We start from the raw sequence: 21909 nt of genomic DNA, 5'->3' as shown, positions 1-21909 counted from the left end.
TTTGTAGTTAAAAAAAAAAAAAAAAAAAGGAACGCTTCCGGATAGTATCGAACTCATTCCCTCTAAAATGGCAGTCCGAGACGTTACGTATGCGCCACGGACTCAGTTGAAGTAAACGTGTTGAATTTAAAACTTAACGCGCTTATCGTCTTTTGCTTTGAAAGAAAAAAGTGCTTATGCAGTGACGTCATGACCGGTCAAATAGTGTTTCAGATTCAAAGACCGGAGCCGGTCAATTAGCCACTGCCTTTTTTTTTTAAATTTAAACTAAATTTTGACCTGAAGTGACTCAATCGTTAGGCTGCTGCATTTTTGTGGTCAATTTTTAATTTCAGAAGCCTAGAGCCCAATTTTTTATGTCTTTTCAAGTATGAGTAGGCTACTGTAATAAAGTCAAGAGTTTTTTAATTTTCTTGAATTTGAGAATTTCTTATGATAATTTTCCGTTCGTTATAAGAGGATGTGACCGTGTTTGCCGAACGACGCAAAAGTGTAATGCGTCGTTCGGCAAACACGGTCATATCCTATTATGACGAACGGAAAATTACCCAGAGAAATTCTCAAATTCAAGAAAATTAAAACCTCTAACTTTATTACTCATAGTTGAAAAGACATAAAAAATTAGGCTGTAGGCTTCTGAAATTAAAAATTGACCACAAAAATGCAGCAGCCTAACGATTGAGTCACTTCGAGTTAAAATTTAGTTAAAAATTTTTAAAAACGCTTCCGCGTAGTATCGAACTCATTCCCTCTAGAACACCAACCCGAAACGTACGGTATCCCACGCGCCACCCAATCAGTTGAACATAATTGTCAAATTCAGAACTTATATAGGCACTCTTCTGGTCTTTTGCTTTGAAAGAGAAAAAGAAAGAAGTGCCTATATAGTGACGTCATGACCGGTCAAATAGTGTTTCAGATTCAAAGACTGGCGCCGGTCAAATAGCCACTGCCTAAATTTACATATATCCGCAAAGCAAATTTTGTGTTTGAAATAGGCAGTGGCTATTTGACCGGCTCCGGTCTTCGAATCTGAAACACTATTTGACCGGTCAAGACGTCACTGCATAAGCACTTTTTTCTTTTTCTCTTTCAAAGCAAAAGACGAGAAGCGCCGACATAAGTTCTAAATTCAACACGTATTCTTCAACTCAGTCCGTGGCGCGTAGGGTTCGCCTCCGGCTGCCAATCTAGAGGGGATGAGTTTGATACTATCCGGAAGCATTCTTTTTTTCATTTTTTTTTTATCTAAATTTTGACCCGAAGCGCATTTATGTGGTCAGTTTTTAATTTGAGTAGCCTACAGTCCAAGTTAGTTAATAGTTCTCAAGTTAGTTATATACAATACTTCTTTTAAAAGAAATGATAATGGTAAAACCATTTTTTAAAGAAGTATTGTACACAACTAACTTGAGAGAAAAATGTAGGGTCGTTCGGCAACACACGTTCACTTATGACGATCGGAAAATTACCAAGAGAAATTCTCAAATTCCAGCAAATTAAAAAAACTCTAACATTATTACTCACATAAATGCAAAAATAATGAAAAAGGCAATATAACGCAAGAGAACAACTACACGCCCAGCAAGCTGATGCAAGAGAGAGGCCCAATTACGGATCCATAGGATGCACTGCCAAATGCCATTATTACTGCTGCACTGCCATTATTACTCACATTTGAAAAGACATAAAAAATGGGCTGTAGGCTACTCAAATTAAAAATTGACCACAAAAATGCACTTCGGGTCAAAATTTAGATAAAAAAGAAATGCTTCCGGATAGTATCGAACTCATCCCCTCTAGATTGGCAGCCAGAGACGTATCGCACGCGCCACGGACTGAGTTGAAGAATACGTGTTGAAGTTGGAACTTATATCGGCGCTTCTCGTCTGTTGCTTTGAAAGAGAAAAACAAAAAAGCGCTTAAGTAGTGACGTCATGACCGGTCAAATAGTGTTTCAGATTCAAAGACCGGAGCCGGTCAAATAGCCACTGCCTTTGAAATATTAAGTTTAACTATTTTTTTATTAAAAACATACAAAAATATATTTTTTGTCCCTATTCACCCCACAGTCCCTATTCACCCCAAATTACGTTATGTTAAATAGTAAAAAAAATTTTGCTTTCTGGGCTGTCATAGGCTAATGTACAATACAAGATCTTCCAGCCCTCTTGATAATGTAGGCCGAACATTGTTTTTATTAAGACGAAAATAATTGAGTTTGGCACATGATAACTGGAGTTTTTGCATCATGACTGGATCCCTAAAGCACTTCATCAACAACAATACTATAGCTTACTGCTTAGTTACCACTTGCCGCTACTATTCCAAACCAGAGAAATAAAATAAGAATTAAGAAAGTCAGAAAATGATGGTAACAAGTAACAACCCAATGAAATGAACCCATTGCAAAAAGTAGGTTAAAGCAGCCAATCAAATTCGTGAATCGTGATTCGTGATTGTCGAAAAACCACGTGATCGAAGATACGGCTTTTCAGAAACAGAGTTGCCAGAGAACCCCAGAAAACAATTTACTTCAATTTTATTATTTACTGCTGGGGCAAACATGTAGATTACAGAGCGGCAAAGTCAACACACGAATTTGACACGAACAAAAATGAAAGATCGCACAACCTAAAAGTTTAAAATATTCATCGATTAAGCAGTGTTATAAGCACTATCTTAAAAGTGCACAGCCCCCAAACCTAAAACCAACAGTATTAGTTTGAAATTCGGACTTATTAGGACAAATTACAAAACAATGTTTTAGGCTAGGACTAGGTACACTCATTGAATAAGTTGGTGAGGAAAGGGGCGATTATTGGTGAGGATAGTTTGAAAAATTTTATAGGTATTTTATTATGTCTTGTACTTTTAGAGAAAGTAAGATTATTAAGATATTTTAATTCGTCTTGATTGACTGGTTTCAGTAATGATAAGCCTACCATATTTTCATCGCCTAAAAAGAGGACACGTTTCGCCAGTAAGTAGAATTTTACGCTTGAAGAATCTTTTACATCTTTTTAGATCATTATATGTAGTATAAGCCTACGCAGCAAAAGTTACCAAAAAAAAAAACAAGAAAACAGATTGACTGAACGTTTACCTTACTTTTTCTCATTTTTAGTAACGTATTTTTTAGAACCTTCTACCCTACGTGACAATCTGGAAGCTTCTTTAAACTTGCTTGTTTACGTTTAGTGCAACGTGACAGAACAATGAGTCCTTATGATGTAACATTACGTAACCTTCTCGAAGTTACTAGACCGAACAACCCTCTATAAATAGCGGTGTAAATTGATGAATTATTATTATGAGTTTATTATGAGAGTTGTGTTATGAGTTGTGGATTGGTAATAGGTGCAGAGATTATTGTTGATTGAGAGTTGAAGTAATTGAATACAAGCAAATGAGAACTGGTGCTGATATAAATTGTCTTTGAAATTAGAGTTATTTGAGAAGCCGTTCGTTAAAGTCCTTCAAGAATTTTCATTATTATTACACCAGTAGAAATATTCGACATTTAATTGACTGCCTTTCGGTAATATCCCATTAAACTACGTCATTGAACCTTTCCAAGTCTCTTTCCTGGTAAGATATAGAAAGAAACCCTGACAGCACCCATGATTGTGGAAAATAAAAACAACGAAGAGATTAATTAACTCATATTTTTAACATTAGGCCTAAGCAATGACATGTGATGTTGTTTAGAGAGAAATTCTGAGCTCAAAAATAGGAAGGGGCCTCACAAATGAATTAGCCTAGGGCCTCTCATGGTCTAAATCCAGCCCTGGGTAAAGGGATTTTACAGTAGATGCCATGGAAGGACCAATTTCTGTGAAATAATCATTAAAACAGTTATTTATTTATGCAGGGTCAGATATTTTTTCATTGCCAGTGCTAATTATTTCTTCTGGTATGTGATCTGTGTGCTTATGTTTGTACTTGATGATGTCATTCTTGGTTTTCCATATATTTCCAGCGTTGTGCTTGCTTTGCGTAATAAGAAAACTGTAATGCATTTTTTTTTGCTTTCTCTTTGGTATGAGTGTGTGTTGTGTATGTTGCTTGTGCAGAAGTGTTTGTTGGGTCTTGTGTTTTTAAGTAATATAGGGGTTTTGATGGAGTTCAAAATTCCTTTTGTTAGCCATGGTTTGGTCTTGAGTTTTCTTTCTCTTCGAGACAAAAGTCGTAATGATCCATGCTTATTTCAAATTTCATTAAATTCATTCATTCATAGCTTGTCACGCCAGTGTCGGAGCCAGGCAAGAGCATTGTTTGTGATGTTTTTGAGGTCGTTGTCATCATATGAAGGGCTAAGGGGGCAGTTGGTGAGGATGTGCTTCATCGTCTGATTGTCTAGGCCGCAATCACACGTTGGGTCAGGAGTCATCTTCCATCGGAAAAGATTGCTTTTATTTCTCCCGACTCCGCAGTGGGCTCTGTTTAGGCAGCACCACTCGCTTTTCTCAAGGGTGGTAGTTTGTTGTAGACTTTCGGAAGGACTTGGGATGGCAGTGGTCACAGCGGTGAACCATAATCTCTTCGTGGGAAAATTGTAACATAAGATTCCCAAATCCGTTCGTCTGCATGTAATGACCGAAAAATAAACACTCTTTTGAAACGTCTATTCAAAAGTGTATTCCTGTAAAATTAGCCCGCGGCTATCGAAAATGGGACGCAACACCGTACGCCTCTAAAACTGTCACTACAGAACAGATTACTTGGATAAAAGACGGAAAATTTGTCCAGCTAGCAAGCACCAAGCAAACAGTTAAATATGCGACTGACTTCCAACAAACAATTTTACGAATGACTAGAATAATTTGCGATATCTCAAATGCACGTAGACAGTAACTGTGACGCAATAATGAAAGACATTTATGAAGTCATTCAAACAGGTGTTCAAGCGACTAATGCAATATTTCCTCAGGTCTTACGACCGATGGTGCAATATTTGGACATTTTCTAGCAATTTCCATGACGTAAGATGCCAGCTAGGTTAAGTAGACCATAACGGTTTTTATATGACGTTTGATTTGGTGAACAAAATTGTCAAGAACAGGCAGGATGTTGTGTCCTATCGGGTTCAGAGGTCCACATTTCTAGTCGTGCAGCTGTCGCGCTTGTGTGTTCCAATGGGCCGACTTTGATGAAGCTTTTGCGTGACTTGAGTCTTGCTGGAATAAATTTGTGTTCATAGAGAGGGTGGCGTTGGTCGGATATTTGTTTTACTCTTTCCTTTTTTGTAGCGACTTCTCTTCGGATATGAGGTGGAGCTATAGTTGCTAAGTTGTAGAGGTCGGAGATTGGTGTTGGACGGAGTGTGCCAGTTATGATTCTACATCCTTGGTTTAATTCGGAGTCAATTACTTTGGTGTGGCTTGACCTAGCCCATACTGGAGCGCAGTATTCAGCGGTCGAATAACAGAGAGCCAGTGCTGTTTGCTTCAGTGTGTGCTCATCTGCTCCCCAGTTTAAGTTTCCAGCTTTTGAAAAAGGTTATTGCGAGGAGATAATTTTTTTTTAAGCTTCAGTATGTGTGTCTTATAGGATAGGGTCCTGTCCAGTGTTATGCCAAGTTATACAGGAAAGGGGGTATATTGTAAAGCAGTGTTTTCCCAATTGATGATAAGTTTTTGGCTAGCCTTATGATTGTTAAAGTGAAAGCATGTTACTTGGGTTTTGGAAGGGTTTGCATTTATGCTCCAGTACTTGTAATATGTGGAATACTCGGAGAGTGCTCCTGTTAAGGTCTTTTCTATCACCGAGAAGTTTTTTGATTGGGTAGCTAGGCAGAGGTCGTCGGCATAAATGAAACGACGTACGTTGGGGGGTTTTGGTTGATCATTGGTGTATAATTATGTTAAATAATATAGGTGCAAGGACATCATAGGTGCATTAGCATAGGTGCATAGGTGCATTGGGGATCATGTTGAGAGCCTTCACGTGGCGATCCCCGTTAATCCTTTACAGGAGACTAATCTTAACACTACACTCCAGTTACTGCCGGAGAGAGCATATTTCATTAAATGTAGGCTATCGATGAAAAGACTAAATTTATCATGAACTGGATCATTCCTTTCTGTGTAATGGTTGGTCAAGCTATTTTCAAAATCACAAACGAATTCATCAGCAACAAAGTTTTTCATATTTCTTGCTTTTGTGTATATTTTTCTTGTTTGGGTTTTATAGAGTTGTTACGGACAATCTTCAAATCAAACGTCACATAGAACCGTTGTCTACTGAACCTGACGTCTTACGTCATGGACTGTTGCTAGAAATAAGCAAAGATTGCATCACCTTTGTCACACCTGTGAAACATTACATAATCGTTAAATCTTGAATTACGAGATATGGTGTAAGCCAAATTTAACAGGTGCATGAATAGCTTCATAATGCTTATCATTATTACGTCACAGAAGATGGTTACGTGCGTTTGAAATATCGTAATCTATTCTCTCATTCTTAAAATTGTTGCTTGAAAAGTTGATCGCATATTAAAACGGTTTTGCTTGTGTTTACCAACTAAACGAAATTTCCGTCTTTATCTCAGTAATTTGTATTGTAGTGACAAGTTTTGGTAACGCCTAGAACATCACACAATTAAGGCGAAAGAGAAAATTGAAAAAAGAAAACTAGATGCAAAATTAAACATCTCGCTTTTCCTTTTATCACAAGTTTCAAAGTAACTACTTTCAATTCTCTCATTTTCGCAAACCATCATTTTTTTCCGATTAGTTTTCTTTTTTCAATTTCTCTTTCGCCTGAGTTGTGTGATGTTCTAGGTTTTTCTTTTTCCACAAGTTTTAGTGGGTAGCCTACGGTATTTTCTCCATTCTTCGACAGCCTTGGGGCTATTTTTACAGAAATACAATTCTTGAATAGACGTTTTCAGAAGAGTGTTTCTTTCGGTCATTGCATACAGACGAACGGATCGGGGAAATTTATGTTACAATTTTCCCACGAAGAGATTATGGTTTCCGTTGTGACCAAGAGTTTATCACAACTACAATCGGAAAGTGATCAGAAACATCGTGAATTAGAACATGGCATTGAAGTTTATTTGTTTGGTCATTGCTGTAGGCCTATACATGATCGATTAAAGTTGAACTTGTGGAAGTTACACGGGTTGGAGATTGCACTAATTGATTGCAGCCAAAAGTGAGAAATGCATCAATTGCATCACAGTAATTTAATTAAACAGTAATTCATCACAGCCTAATTTTCTAAAACCATGTTTTCATATTTTCAACATTCTGAAGCCTTTTCGCCATTTTGATGCAGTCTAGTGTATTTATTGCCATTTCATGGAGGCAACTTGTTAGCCTACTTGACTTGTAGATCGTATGGTTTTCCATTCCAAAGCCAATCAAAAGCAGGGTTGTCAGATTAGTTGTAGCCTTCCCTTCCAGATTGCATGTTAGTTTGATTCTAAATTATTCTAAATTTATTCTAGACATTTCATTTTAAGTCTAAAACAAAATACCATTAAATACGCAGTGTATGTTTGGTCACAGCGGTAAACCATAATCTCTTCGTGGGAAAATCGTAACATAAGATTCCCGGATCTGTTCGTCTGTATGTAATGACCGAAAGAAACACTCCTTTGAAACGTCTATTCAAATTTGTATTTCTGTAAAATTAGCCACCTGGCTGTCGAAATTGGAATGCAACACCGTACACCACTAAAAACTTGTCACTACGATACAAACTACTTAGATAAAAGACGGAATTTTCGTCCAGCTGGCAAGCACTAAGCAAACAGTTAAATATGCCTCCAACTTTCAAGCAACCATTTTACGAATGACTAGAATAATTTGCGATATCTCAAACTCACGTAAACAGTAACTGTGACGCAATAATGAAAGACATTGTCACGCAATTCAAACAGGTGTTCAAAGGTGGTGATGCAATGTTTCATCAGGTCTTACGAACGATGGTGCAATATTTGGACATTTTCTAGCAATTTCTATGACGTAAGATGCCAGCTAGGTTAAGTAGACCACAACGGTTTTTATATGACGTTTAATTTGGTGAAAATTGTCCGTAACAATGTTGTAAATATGATATAACTTACAATAAGTAGTGGTGAGAATGTTGAAATGTTGAAATGAAAATATCCCTACGATAAGATGATGCCAGCACATTTTTTATCAAGTTTTGTAGCCTTTGTTCACCCCAATTTTATATCTGTGCCTGCGTGCTTGTTGAAAAAGTTTGTCAAATGGTTGGCAGTGTAAACGATGTATGCTAACAAATGAACACAGCAAGTGAAAGAGCAACTGTTGTTTCTTTATATCATTAGAATTCTTGAAAAATGTACCGTCAACCGGGGCTACTTTGATTTTGGGGGCTTCTATGATAATGCTATCATAGTAGCTTCATGCACATTTTTCGGAAGTTTATCTGCAATTTTTGCATAGTTCACAGTTTAGTCCATTTCTGTATTTCCAATTAAAACATGCAATAGAACCATACTTATACATTTTTGTGTTTTGTAGCTATTTGGTCTCAAAATTTGGTCTCAGGGTTTAAAGCCTGTGGAATTTTCCCAAAAGACCGAGAGCAAGTGCTGAAGCGACTGCCACCTGCCAATTCTCAGCCAGTTCAAGAAGTGCTTGGTAATGCAGTCGCCACAATGCTTGAGGAATATATTTACCAAGACAAACAGCATCAAGAAAATGTGGTCCCAAGATAACTCCAGGAGCAGCAATTTCATCATGTGATATTGCTGATTTAAATTCATCTCGATCTGATGCAAGAAAACGCAAACGTGCTGCTGCAGGGGTGCAACCCAATGATTCCAGTGAAGTTGAAAGGCAAGTTTGCGCCATCTGCAACCTCTTGGACCCTCCACGAGGTAGAAGCAGAGATGTGGATTGGGAGGGATGTGACAATTGTGATTTGTGGTATCACAAAATTTGCCTCAGAGACAATGGTGGATTGAGTGCCTCCGATTATTGCAGCTGTGCTTAACAATGTTTTTTTGACACTTACTGTATGTTTTTTATTGCTGTGATGTTTTGTTTAATGCAAAAAATTATCAGAAAAGCCCTAAGGGAGGGCTACAATGAACATTTTAGGTATTTACAATGTATTATCATAGTAGCCCCAACCCAGGGGCTACTACGATAATTTTTTAAAGTTGAATAAAAAAAAGTGTGAAAACATAAAAATGATTTTTTTCTATTTTATTGAGAAGCTTAGGACCAAAGTGTTACTCATTCAAGAAACAGACCCTTTTTGAGCAACATGTGAGAGAGGAGGCAAAGAAATGTCCTGAATCTTATCATAGTAACCCCGGTTGACGGTACGTAGGGTTGCCTCCTGCTGAGAAGCCTTGCCCAGTTTTTGCCTGTTTGTGTAAGAGCTACCTTTAATAAGTTAATCGCTGTACATCTGCTAAAAAGTATCATACCGTACATACAAATATTAGCCTACCCTAAAAGCGTTTCCAGAAAGCACTATAATCCATTATTTGAGTGTAATTTTGCAAAAATTTTTCAGGGGGCATGCCCTCGGACACCCTAGAATACGCGTGTCTTCAAAACGTTCTTACCCCCCATGAGTTTTATTGCTTCCCTTCAATCCCTTGCTCAACCCACCAGGATACGCCACTGCGTAGAGCCATATTCTTCCTACAATAAACTTCACATACGCTTGGATTTTTGAACTTCTTTGATGCAACAAAATATGAAAATCAATAAATACCGTAGCCTACCGGTACTTAACAATAACTACGGTACTGTATTCTGTAACAACTTAAAAACATAACAGATTAAAAGTAAACTTAACATAGGCCTACATGGAAATATAACCCAGTGTTAAGTGTGCGGAAAGTCCTGTCAGCTAACTAGGTTGCGTCACACTTCTCACAAACAGGCTTTCGCGCCAGAGAGCGTGCAATTCAGCAACAAAGTTTCAAAGAAAGAGACGGAACTAGGGCAGAAAGTTACGCGCACGCGTTGCAGCTACTAAATGCAATGAAAAAAAGACAATTACCGAAACAATCTAGACTTGTCTAAACAATCCCAATTTGCTTCTAAAAATTATTCCAGATTCCAGACATTCTTTTTCTCTACTAGACAGTTCGTTTTGATTCCAGATCTGGAATCAATTATTCCAATCTGACAACCCTGATCAAAAGCAGTCCTTTAAACAAAGTCTACGCATTAGCCCAAAGTGGGACAAAAATCTTTATTACATCATAATAGCCTATTGGGTATCCCAAGACAAACAACAAAAAACTTTGTTATTGGTGAAATGCATGCATTTTCAAACTTAATTTGGGACGAAAAGTATTATGTCGAGAAAAATTGGAAACAAGCAGGATATTGCAAGCGACAGCCTTGCTAATTACAGCAAAAAGTCGATGCAAAAAGGAAGGAGTTTGAGCACAGCAGCCAGCGCATTCACAGCAAGAAAGGTTTCTGCTAGAAGTGGACCGCAATCAGAGCTAGGTAATGTTATTCCTCAAATTCAGGTCCCGCTCTTGGATTCTTCACCACCTGCAAACAATTCTCCTACATTATTTTTGAAAAAAGTAAACAGTACGCACGATAGCGACATTTGTGAAAGTGAAAGGATTGCAAAAGATAATGTTCAAACTATGCCGAAAAAAGAAAATAGTTTTTCAATCAAAGAACACCTCTTTTCGTCATTGAAAAAACTTGCTTTTTTCAAATCGGACTCCAGTGCAGGCTCCCAAAATCCAGCAGAAAGCTCAACCAACTCTGTTGTAGAAAAGGACTTGACCGATGTTAGAAACGATTCCAACGTAAACGGCAATGCTTCACTTCTTCCAGAGTCAACAGTCACGGCAGTAGGCCTAAGTGTAACTGTTGTTCCAGAGGACAACAAATCGAAAGTAAATTCTGAAATTAAATCTTTCCATGGACATGCGCAGGAAGCAGCTCAGCCAGGAACTGCCTTGAATATATTGAATCCTAAATTAGTTAAAACTGAAAGCAAATCTTTATTCATACTAAGACCACAAAATATTTCACAAAATAGAACAAGCTCAGATAGGTTGTCAGTAGGTACTCCAATAATTGATCTTGAAAAACAGTCTTTGAGAATAGAACATGAGAAAATTTTATTGGAACAACAAAGACGGGAAAAACAAAACAAGCTTTCCCAAAAGATCTCTGTAAGAAATAGTGGGGACTTAATAAACCGCAGAGTATCACCAGGAACAACTGAGTCCGAGCTTAAATCCCTAAAAGCTGGATCTAATAATAGACTTTTTACTAGAAGAAACACAGAAGAATCTTTTAAATTACCACGTTCTATTGATGGTTACAACACAACTGCATCCTCTAATAAGCTGGATCAGCAACATTCTTCCAAAAAACTGCTTTTTCCTCCCAATTCTAATTTTTCTTACTCTGGTTCCAGCTTGCTATCAAACGAAAGTGACCAAAGTTCCCAAGGCCAACAACTGAAGCCATCGCGTTTCTTAGCTGCAGCACAAGATGTAGGCAAGCAGCTTAGGGCAAAATCACTTATAGAAAGATGGGGAGAGATGACTCAGCACGGTCAATTTGTCAATGACCAAGACCATTTAGTTTACATGCGAAATGCAAAGAGACGTTCTATGATTGATTTGCCGGACTCGCTTATTTCAGGAGTAAGGGATGAAGTATATCCAATATTACAAGTATGTTAATTTTTATTTTTTGTGCTTAAAGCGTAGACCTACTTTGAGGTAGGGGTAGTTCGGGGCAAAACAAGTCGTCAGGTAAAACCGGTCAGTTTGATGTTAATCAAGCATAACTCTTTGTCTTGAAAAAGATTCACTCAAACAAATGCTTCAGCGCAGTTAGTGGTTCATTTGCGCAGGGATATCTAACGAAGGGGATGCGAAGGCTCACAGCGATTGCCTTATTTTCACAACACCAGAAGAGCGGTAGTAGGTAAGCTACTGTGTTAAACATGCAGTTCTTTTTCAATTTGCAGAAAGTTTTGTAGTTCAGCTGATACGGCAAACTACAGAAGACAGTTAGCAAATGTTATGTAGAGCATATTAGAATACTTGTTTGGAAAGACAGTTCAAAGGTTACCAGTCATCTGTTTTTCTTAACTCCATATAAAGCTTGTTATTTGTTTTTGAAGCCATAAGGTATTTTAATATGTTAAAACAGAGATAGAACACGCTTACGACACCAGCAGCCAGTGGCGTACCCAAGATTTTCTCAAGGAGAGGGTCAATCACTTTTTTTTGAATTGAAACAAATTGTAAAAAACGCTTATTTGCTAATAATAACCACTAACCAGTTCAGTTCAGTTGTTTTTATTTCTGACCATCATATCAAAAACAATACACGTCATCATAGCAAAGGTCGAGAAAAAGGTAGAAGCGACAAAACGCGAACGTTAAAACGTGCTTGTGACCAAAGTAAGTTATTGAGTTGAAAAAAATTTGGTACGTTCGCAACACCTTCAGAAAAATTTAAGATGTAAAGGGAAAATAAAAAATAAAATGTTCCAAAAAAATAAAATAAAAAACATAAATTTAGGCTATAGCCTAGCTTTATTAGCCCACATAGCTTTAGCTGATATATTTAAGATTTGTATGGACAGTTGCTATGAAAATCGGCCATGGTGCGTTATCAAGAGTGCTGATGGTCGTGAGGGGAACACGTCTTGATGCGTTTAGCTCATAGCAAATAAGAGCAAGGCAGGCAAAGAAAACCCCACAAAGAAATCCTACCACGGGCAAAGCCATTTCAAGCGCAACGCACCATGCCTTGCACGAATCACAAAATAGATAGGCCATAACTTGACGACATGAAAACAATGACAAAAACAAACTAGCAAAAACAACATCATCATCTTGCGAAAATCCAATTATACCCAGAAAAGTTATGTCTTGAAGATATCAAGCGTGCTTTGTTACAAAGTTGCGTTGATAAAGCGATAATTTTAGACCCCAGTCAGCTAAACTCGTCACCTCCACACCGATCCAACGTTAGCAAACGTTGAATTAATGCAAAAATGACAGGCGTCGCTAGCTGGGATGTAGTAGTGGCATGTCACAGTAATATGAAAAATTTGGGTTACCCTATGTTTTACACGTTAAACCAAAATAAAAGTAAAAAAACTCAATTCGGCATATTACGTAGAAAAAATTGCAGACAAATAGATAATAGCATGACAATCCAGTCCAAGACATTAATATAAAAAATAAAAAAAACTGGTTGGAGCACCTGGCCACCGTACAGTTAGCCTACAATTGCAAATTTTCACGTAATTGTAGGCTACCGACTACTGTAAATACTTAGTTGTGATTGATACTTTTTGTTGTACTGTAGTGTATTATTGCAATTAAAAAAAAAATGGTCCAAATTACAATTGCATTTGATAAGTTGCATGGACATCAGGGCGTCTCTGGGGTGGTAAAAGGATAAACCCTCGGCCCCAGAGAACGAAGAAAGAAGCCAGAAAAAGTCCCAACATCCTACAGCTTAACGTTGAAGGCCTTACGACTGCTAAAATCGATGTCGTACAAAGAGTAGCTCAACAACAAAAGGCCCTTATCATCATCCTCCAGGAGACCCACTGCCACAGCGCAGACAGGCTAGTGATCCCAAATTACTCACTAGCTGGGTCAATCCTAAGCAGGACACACGGCCTAGCCACGTTTGTCCACGAGAAGCTGAACTGGAGACTGGTTGAACAATCCCCTTCAGACTCAGAGATTGAATGGCTAAGTGTGGACGTCAACGGCTACAAAATCGTAAATATCTACAAGCCACCTCCCTCGCCATTCACTCCGACGGCCATCCCAGTGTACCCCCACCCCTGCCTCTATGCTGGCGATTTTAATTGCCAGCACGTCGACTGGGGATACCGCATCACCAGTCCTTCTGGTGCATGTCTGGCTAACTGGGCATCAAATAACAACTATGCCCCACTGTACAACCCCAAAGACGAAGCCAGTTTCACATCCGGGCGATGGGGCACTGGAACAAACCCAGACAGGGCCTTTGCTAGCACTGGCAACGACAATCAGCTTCCGGACAGACGTGTGCTACAGAAGTTCCCTCGGTCCCAACACCGACCTTCTCTCATTACCGCAATACCGCTCAAGACACCAATTCCGAGTGAACCAGTCAAGCGGTGGAACTTCCGTAAAGCCGACTGGAATCGCTTTAGCCTCCTTACCAACAAGTTCACAAATGAGTTACCTCCACCTAACTGTCGCAATGTGGACGAGGCCTACCAGGACTTTTGCAACACCATCTTAACATGTGCCAAACAAGCCATCCCTCGCGGTCGTAGAAGTAACTACACTCCGTGCTGGGATGCAGAGTGCTAGCGCCTCTATCAATCTTTTGTTAGCTCTTCAGATGGTCAAACAACACCCTCAGCCGCCAAGGCTCTTCTGGAAAGACTCGATGCAAAAAGAAAAGAACGCTGGACAGAGACCATCCAATCTATCGATCTCTCGCACTCAAGCCGTACAGCGTGGAGCACACTCAATAACCTTACGGGACGATCAAGACAATCACCCTGACAATGTCCCATTCCTGCTAATAAGATCGCATCACAGGTAATAAAAAATGGGATATATAAGCCGTGTGATCGTACCTCCGATCGGTTTGTTACCAAAGAAGTGACAAAGCTTTGGAAGATCAACACACCTGACCAGGAGAGCATTTCTAGCTCCTTCTCACGGAGCGAATTCAATGCTGCCCTCAAGCACCTAAAACCTGGTAAGGCCCCTGGTTCAGATAGGATATGTCCAGAGCTTATCATCCACGCTGGTTATATTCTAAAGTCCTGGTTATGCGATTTCCTGTCGTCCTGCCTGCGCCGCCTCAAGATTCCTAAAGTATGGAGAAGATCTCTGGTCGTCGCGATCCCTAAGCCAAACAAACCACTAGACGATGCAAAGAGCTATCGCCCCATCTCCTTGCTCTGCATCCCTTTCAAGATCCTTGAGAGACTGATCTACGCCCGTGTCGAACCAATAATTGACCCACTGCTTCCCAACGAACAAGCTGGATTCCGACACGGGAGGTCAACTGTAGACCAAGTCACACTACTAACTCAGGATATTGAGGAGAGTTTCTCGGCAAAAAAGAAAGCGGGGGCTGTTTTTATCGACCTAACAGCAGCCTATGACACTGTTTGGCACCGTGGCCTAGCCTACAAGCTACTCCGCCTACTCCCTGACAGGCACATGGTCAAAATGATCATGGAACTCATCCACAACAGGAGTTTTACCCTTACCACCGGAAGCGGAAAACCAAGTAGACTGCGGCGACTCAAAAACGGTGTCCCACAGGGATCAGTCTTGGCTCCCCTCCTTTTCAACGTCTATACGCATGACCTACCATCAACAACATCTCACAAATATGCATATGCTGATTTGGCCATCTTGCACTCTGCGAAAGACTGGCAATCATTACAAACGACGTTGAGCCAAGACATGACGACCATATCTGGATACCTTCATCAATGGAAACTGAAGCTCAGCGAAAGTAAAACTGTGACGGCAGCCTTCCATCTCAACAACAGGGAGGCAAAACGTGATCTGAAAGTGACCGTTAACGGCAAAATTCTGCCGCCCTGCCCAGAACCAACATACCTTGGGGTTACACTTGACAGGTCACTCACATACCGTCACTATTTACAGTCACTACGCAAAAAGCTGACATCTCGCGTCGCCCTGCTAAAACGTTTGGCAGGCACAACTTGGGGCGCAGGTGCTGACACCTTGCGCACTGCAACCCTGGCTTTGGTTCACTCCACTGCTGAATACTGCGCCCCTGCCTGGTGCCGCAGTGCCCACACCCGCCTCATCGACAGCCCAATCAACGACGCATTGCGAATTGTGACTGGATGCCTGCGCCCAACTCCAACAGAGTATTTACCAATCCTTGCAGGCATCCAACCTGCTGAGCTTTGCCGAAAGGGAGCCATTATACACCTGGCTCGCCGGGCGGGGGATCCTGACCACTTGCTCCATGCAAAACTCAACATCCCACCTCAGGAATCTCCCCGGCAACTAAAGTCAAGACACCCCTTTGTGCCAGCTGCTGTTGAATTACTACAACCATTCAGCGATCGTGCCATCAGCGCAGCACACTTCATGGAAGACACTTGGAATGCAGCATGGTGCGCCACCGACACCAAACTACATGGTTTTATGCCCCACCCGGTGGCGCGCCCCCCTGGTATGGACCTTCCTCGGCCGACTTGGGTCAAGCTCAACAGAATCCGAACCGGAGTCGGTCGCTTCCATTCCAACATGCACAAGTGGGGTCTGGCTCCCTCATCGGCCTGCGAATGCGGCGCGGAGGAACAAACTGCTGACCATGTCGTTCTCGAATGTCCCATCTACAAGGCACCAAGTGGAACGCATGGTATAGCAACGCTGGACGAAGCTACACTCACCTGGCTCTCCACCACCTGCCCTGAAATTTGATCTAGTCTCAAACGAAAGAAGAAGAGATAAGTTGCAAGCATGATATCCGTATTTTTATTGCGCCGCTAGTTGGGGTTCAAAAAGGACTTTTACATTGCAACCTAATCTTCATCAAATGCAATTCTCTTTTGATATTTTTTGCAAATCTCCTTTCTGTCTTTGATAAAATCAAACAATAAAAGATCATAGATAAACATGTTAATTTGTAGTAATTGAAACGTGTAACTGTAATTGGTTACATTTGGAAGTAATTGTAATGTAGGGTAATTAAAAATGGTGCAGTAGCCTAATTGTAATTGAACTGAAAACTGTTCCATCTCTGATATGAACAAGATCTTCTTCAGCCATTCCATTTTCATAAATCTTACAACCAGTGGCGTAGCAGCCACTTGGCGGTTCTGGCTCTGCGCCAGGGGCGGCAGGCTGCAAGAGGGCGGCAAAATGAGGCTGCACAGTGCACAGTGCACACAGCACGAGAAATGAAGTACCGGTAATGCAAAAATAAATAAAAAGTAAAACAAGAAAATGATTTACAAAGAGACAGCTAGCAGGTTTACCGGCATACACCACTTGAATGATATGTTTGGATTTTTGAATCTTCACGCGCTGCTGCAAAGCGAAAGTTACAATGGATTCACCAACACTTTTAAAAGTACGTATGACGACGGGGTGGACTTTTTGGAGTTAACTGTGGAAATTGACAGATTTAAGAGGCTGGTGCGAAGCAGTGAAACCACGTTTGATTGTAATGCAACAGCGTTTGATGTTTTACAGTGGTTAGCTAAATCACACCTAGGGGAAGGTCTATAGTTAGTTGAGCCAGAAATCGATGTTTCTGCAATAAAAATTTAACGACAAACTTTACCAAAAATCCGAATCCATCATGATAAATTTCAGTTTTTTGCGGTTCTTGTGAGCATGTTTGTGTTTGCGACTGACCCCGATTCATATCATTTATCGGCATTTTGAAATTGACACTCAGCCGGCTCAAATGATACCCTAAATTTCACGGTTGAGCCACCCATTGTTCACGGTTGATCTACTATTATTTCACTTCCAAAAGATATCCCAAAAGAAAGCTCAATCTCCATCAAACACAATAAACCCTTCTCTTGAAATCTTGCAAATAAGCAATCAAAAAATGTTTAAACTGTGTATTGTGTCTAGTGTCTTAAAATGAAATAACAATGAAAACTGAACGAACAGAAATTTATATTACTGAAAACACTGAGAATCATTGAATAGGAAACTTTGCACGAAGGTGCTTTTACCTTTCTGAAAGGATTTCGCAAGGTTTGTGAAGAAAACGAACATTTGCAACCAGTGGCGTTGCTATCGAAAAATATAAGGGGGGAGTGCTAAAAAATTACCCTCAAACTGGCACATTACAGAAAGAATTATTTTTATGGAAGTTTAAGGGGGGCAGTGGACCGCCCCCCCCCCCCCCCCGGCTACGCCACCAGTTCTACGCATCAATTACAGTACGGTACAACAAAACTAGGGCAGTACGTAAGGACCATCGGCTCATAAACTACATTCCTTATGACAAAGACATGGCTCAACCGTGAACATTGCAAGTGGCTCAACTGCAAACATCGCCGCCATTTGCAAAATTCATGAAAAATTGCCAATAACCAACTGGCTAATCAAGCAACGAGAACTACTAAAACAAAGAGTAAGTTACCCTTACCTTTTGCAGAATTTCGATTAAGACAACGATGAAACATCGTAGGAAAAAATAACACATTTCTTATTTCTCTCAAAACTACTTTTACCTACCATTATACATTTAACAGCTTCACAATTTTTCTGCTTGTAGAAAATCCCTAAAACTACATGTGCTGATGGACTTCAAGTTTTTCCATATTTTCGTTATGAAACGGTTGACTAATCATGCACGACGTTGCGATAAAACCGGATGGATCAACCATTACCCAGCTCAACGGTTGACTAATCATGCACGACGTTGCGATAAAACCGGATGGATCAACCATTACCCGGCTCAACTCACCAAACCTTTCCTACTTGATTCGACACCATATTTATGCTTGTGTCTGAAACTTTATCTTACCATTGGTGTTTCAATTGCGAGCTGTGAGAGGACTTTCTCAAAGCTCAAAATGATAAAGTCGTATTTACGTTCTACCATGAATGATGATCGGCTATCAGCTCTATCGATTCTTTCTATAGAAAGAGACTACATTCAAAAACTTGATTTTGAAGATATTATCGCTGATTTTGCTTCGGCGAAAGCTCGAAAAGTTCAATTTTGAGGCGGCTATTGATCTCATATTTGCCTAATACATTTGTTGTCCATTTTTTGTCTTTTATTTTTGGCCTTAACGTTGAGACAGTGAGGCTTCTTTCTCAAGCAATATAGAACTTCTGAGACGCGGCACATTATTTGTAATTATTTTTATTGAAAAGATTGCTTGAACATGAAACTATTTCAAAATTTGCTGCAGTCTACTTAAGGCGGCATTTTCAACGAAAGCCAGGGGCAGCAGCATATGCTCCTACGCCACTGCTCACAACACGAATCTAGAATTTTCTCACCATTGATTTATATTTAGGACACATTGAAGCAGTACAAACTTGAGCTGGGAAATACTCACATCTTAACCTTTGAAATGCAAAGAAGAATTCAGACATTGAAGGAACAGATAAATAATTCAAGTGCAAAGGAAGTTTAACAAGAAAACGAGAACATTACCTACTCAATCGATGTTATCCAGCTTTGTAATTTCAAAAGCCGATTTATAGGCTTATTTGTAATTGAATTAAAACGTCGAATGATCAGCCTTCGTAAAAAATAATAGTGCCGCTCTGAAATAATGATTTTACACCAAGCATAGGCTAAGCGTCGTAACCTACTAAACTGCTTGGTCTGGAGATTTTGATGCAAAAACACATGAAATACACGTGGATGGATTACTGCAAAATGACAGCAAAGGTTTAATCAGCCTCCACAGTAAACATGTGGCTCACCGTACGCAAATTTGTAAATTATAGTGGCTTGATCCAAAATCGAGGGAATTTGACCTAAAAGAAAAAATATTTTTTTTAAAGAGCAATTTTTTTCTCCAGTTTTAGCTTGCATGTTACATTAGTTCGCCTTAAAGCTCTCTTTTGCGAGTATTATTTCATATCGTTGAAACGTCTCGCGTTGTTGAAACGATGTCAAAATGGAGTTTTACAACTTTATCTGTAGCCTACTTCAGTAGCAATGGATCTTATAGACATAGACCCTGGCATGAAGACATTGCACTGGTTTTAACAATTGGGAGATTTTGCCTGAATTGCTGCTATGCCCCATAAGCGAGAAGAAGTAATGCTTTAAACAATTCTCTTGCTTTCATCATAAATCGAGTAAAAAGCAGTTTCATTTAGGTTTGCTGGCTGTGCAAATTTAAAATATTAATTTTTAAAAACTGTTTTATTTAAACGTTTTTGGTTTTGCCATATTTTCCTTTTGTTGGTGCCCTACTCCTGCGTTTACGTTTACATTCTTTTCATATTTGCGCCAACAAGGAAAATAAAAGTGAATTGAAACGTTTGAAAAATTTGCAAGGTAATACTCATAACAGCTTGTCATTTTTTTTCTAATGCATTGACACAACATAAGCTTATAAACCAAAATCAATTCAAAACTAATCGCTCAGAATGTGAAATAGAAGTGTTTTTATTTATTGCATAAGCGACGTCTGATGAATAGTTTTACTAATTTTGCAGCAGTAAGTTAAGTTTCAAAAAGTGAAAAAATCTAATTCAAACTACAGCAACATTCCAGTTAAGTTCGCATCAGTTTTGTTCTGTCTTTTGTTTTTACTAATACTTCCAGCATGATTTCATTTCCGTAATTTTCTTGATTACACACTTTGATCCCGAGTTGCTATACATTGGCGTTTTTATCCAACTAAAAAAAGATATGTGACAACTGCGTCCAACTAATTCTAATCTAGTTTAAATTCCACTCTAATTTGTGAAAACTTGGGTAGCTCTAATTCTAATCCTAGTCTAATTTGTAAAAGCTTAAATTAGTCTAATTATAATTATAATCTAAATTTGAAAGACTACAAAAATTCGAGTTGTCCAAGTCGGGCTAACGGGGCGGACAAATAGAATGCATTGATGACTTCTTATTATCAGAGGCGTAGCCAGGACAAAATTTAGGGGAAGGGCAAATGAGTATTATTGCACATGTCAGTGTGTCCGTCGGCGTGTCGCTTAAGACGAGAATGTGGGGGATCTGGGGGCTTGCATCAGAAATTTTTGAAAAAAATACTTTAAAACTGGGCATTTTCAGGTACTTTCAACCCAAATCCGTAGCAAAACTGTTGGAAAAGCATCCAGCTCAAGATTGACAGATGCCTAAGGGAGGCAAGCAATGGCTTCATTTCATCGTTTATTTCTGATGGCCGGTTGAGAACTTCGTGGAAGTGTTTATCCTATCTTTTTAAAAATAAGCTTTTGTTAGAGAGTAAAGTTGATCCATCGCTGTTAAAAAAAAGGGTGTGATTTGGAGGTAAACGGACCATATACAGTTTTTAAGGCGGTTTAGAAACTCTTGATTGGCTATAATGAGTTGCAAAATGGCGTAAATATAATTTATATCAAAATAGAAAACAAATTATTTGTGGATAAATTAAGGCGGTGTATTCGCCTATATTCAATTTCAAGCGCGTGACGAATAAAACAAACAAGATATGTACCGGTAGCTAGCATTTTTGCACTCGGACATTAAGAAACCTGCATACGGTATCTACAAGTCAGCTGAATTTTAGTAAGCTATCGCATGCGGAAGCGATGATTCAAGTGTCTTTCACAATAGGCTACAAGGAAATAGAATAAGGTTGATGTGAACACAGTGCAGTGCTGTGTCTGCGAATATTTTGGCTGGCTTCAATCTTTCATGCATTGTAGCAATGGAGAAGTGTTGATTTTTACACCACAATCATGACAAGGCTTGGCGCTGCAACCGCTATAAAAAGAGCAAACGAAACTGGCGTGATAATAGAAGTAAGCCTATCTCTTTGTAGTCATTTATGCAGCCAGGGAAGTAACTTCTTTGTGTGTTCTATGAATAAATGATTGCTCTTAGGCAACCTGTGGGTTAGCTTATTCAGGGGGTAAGATAGGAAAACCTCCAGCTGAGTACGGTACGTACCGAAATGATGTAGTATACACATTACACAGTGAATCAGGGACTTAGCCATGGGGGAGGGAGATATAGGGTTAACAGAAGGGTTAGGGGGTACTTTTGGACCCGGGATGATTTTAAGGGCCCGGAAACCTTTCCAAAGGGTTGTGAATTTAAAGAAACCACCGCGTATTCTTTGGATATAATGTCCTTTTCTTAGAAGTGTCGCGATTTGGGACCCTAAAATATCGTTAGTTAGAGACCCAAAATATCTTCTCACCGGCCCTGGGAAAGGGCTTAAGGGAGAAATCACTCCCCCAACGAAACGGAT

At 39.5% G+C, this 21909-nt stretch overlaps 2 protein-coding genes and 1 pseudogene across 5 annotated transcripts in view; 2 read left to right on the top strand and 1 right to left on the bottom strand.

The window, feature by feature from the left end:
• Positions 1-8979, top strand: part of LOC145776957 (uncharacterized) — an 868661-nt pseudogene extending 859682 nt beyond the window's left edge.
• The window catches only part of LOC145776958 (uncharacterized), a 44332-nt gene extending 26127 nt beyond the window's left edge, over positions 1-18205 (bottom strand). The window contains exon 1 of one of the 3 annotated variants that reach the window (XM_082588209.1): positions 18129-18205. The gene's annotated coding sequence lies outside the window, so the exon portion shown is untranslated. Of the gene's footprint in view, positions 1-9562; positions 9606-10005; positions 10130-18128 lie in introns of those variants that run through there. The other 2 variants (XM_082588208.1, XM_082588206.1) reach the window with 2 other exon arrangements.
• Positions 10280-19957, top strand: LOC145776956 (uncharacterized). 2 transcript variants are annotated; one of them, XM_082588205.1, is made up of 3 exons: positions 10280-11662; positions 11845-11918; positions 19012-19115. In XM_082588205.1, the coding sequence occupies exons 1-3, from the start codon at positions 10307-10309 to the stop codon at positions 19019-19021; spliced, it is 1440 nt and encodes a 479-aa protein (XP_082444331.1). In that variant the 5' UTR covers positions 10280-10306; the 3' UTR covers positions 19022-19115. The 2 variants fall into 2 exon arrangements, with proteins under 2 accessions (XP_082444331.1, XP_082444330.1); XM_082588204.1 differs by lacking the exon at positions 11845-11918 and having other exon boundaries at positions 19012-19957.
• Positions 19958-21909: the final 1952 nt, after the last annotated feature.

The sequence above is a fragment of the Aplidium turbinatum genome, chromosome 9 (genome assembly GCF_918807975.1).
Source record: "Aplidium turbinatum chromosome 9, kaAplTurb1.1, whole genome shotgun sequence".
In the NCBI taxonomy this organism is placed as follows: Eukaryota; Metazoa; Chordata; class Ascidiacea; order Aplousobranchia; family Polyclinidae; genus Aplidium; species Aplidium turbinatum.
Note: the sequence above shows the minus strand (reverse complement) of the source record. Positions and strands in the feature narration are given on the sequence as shown.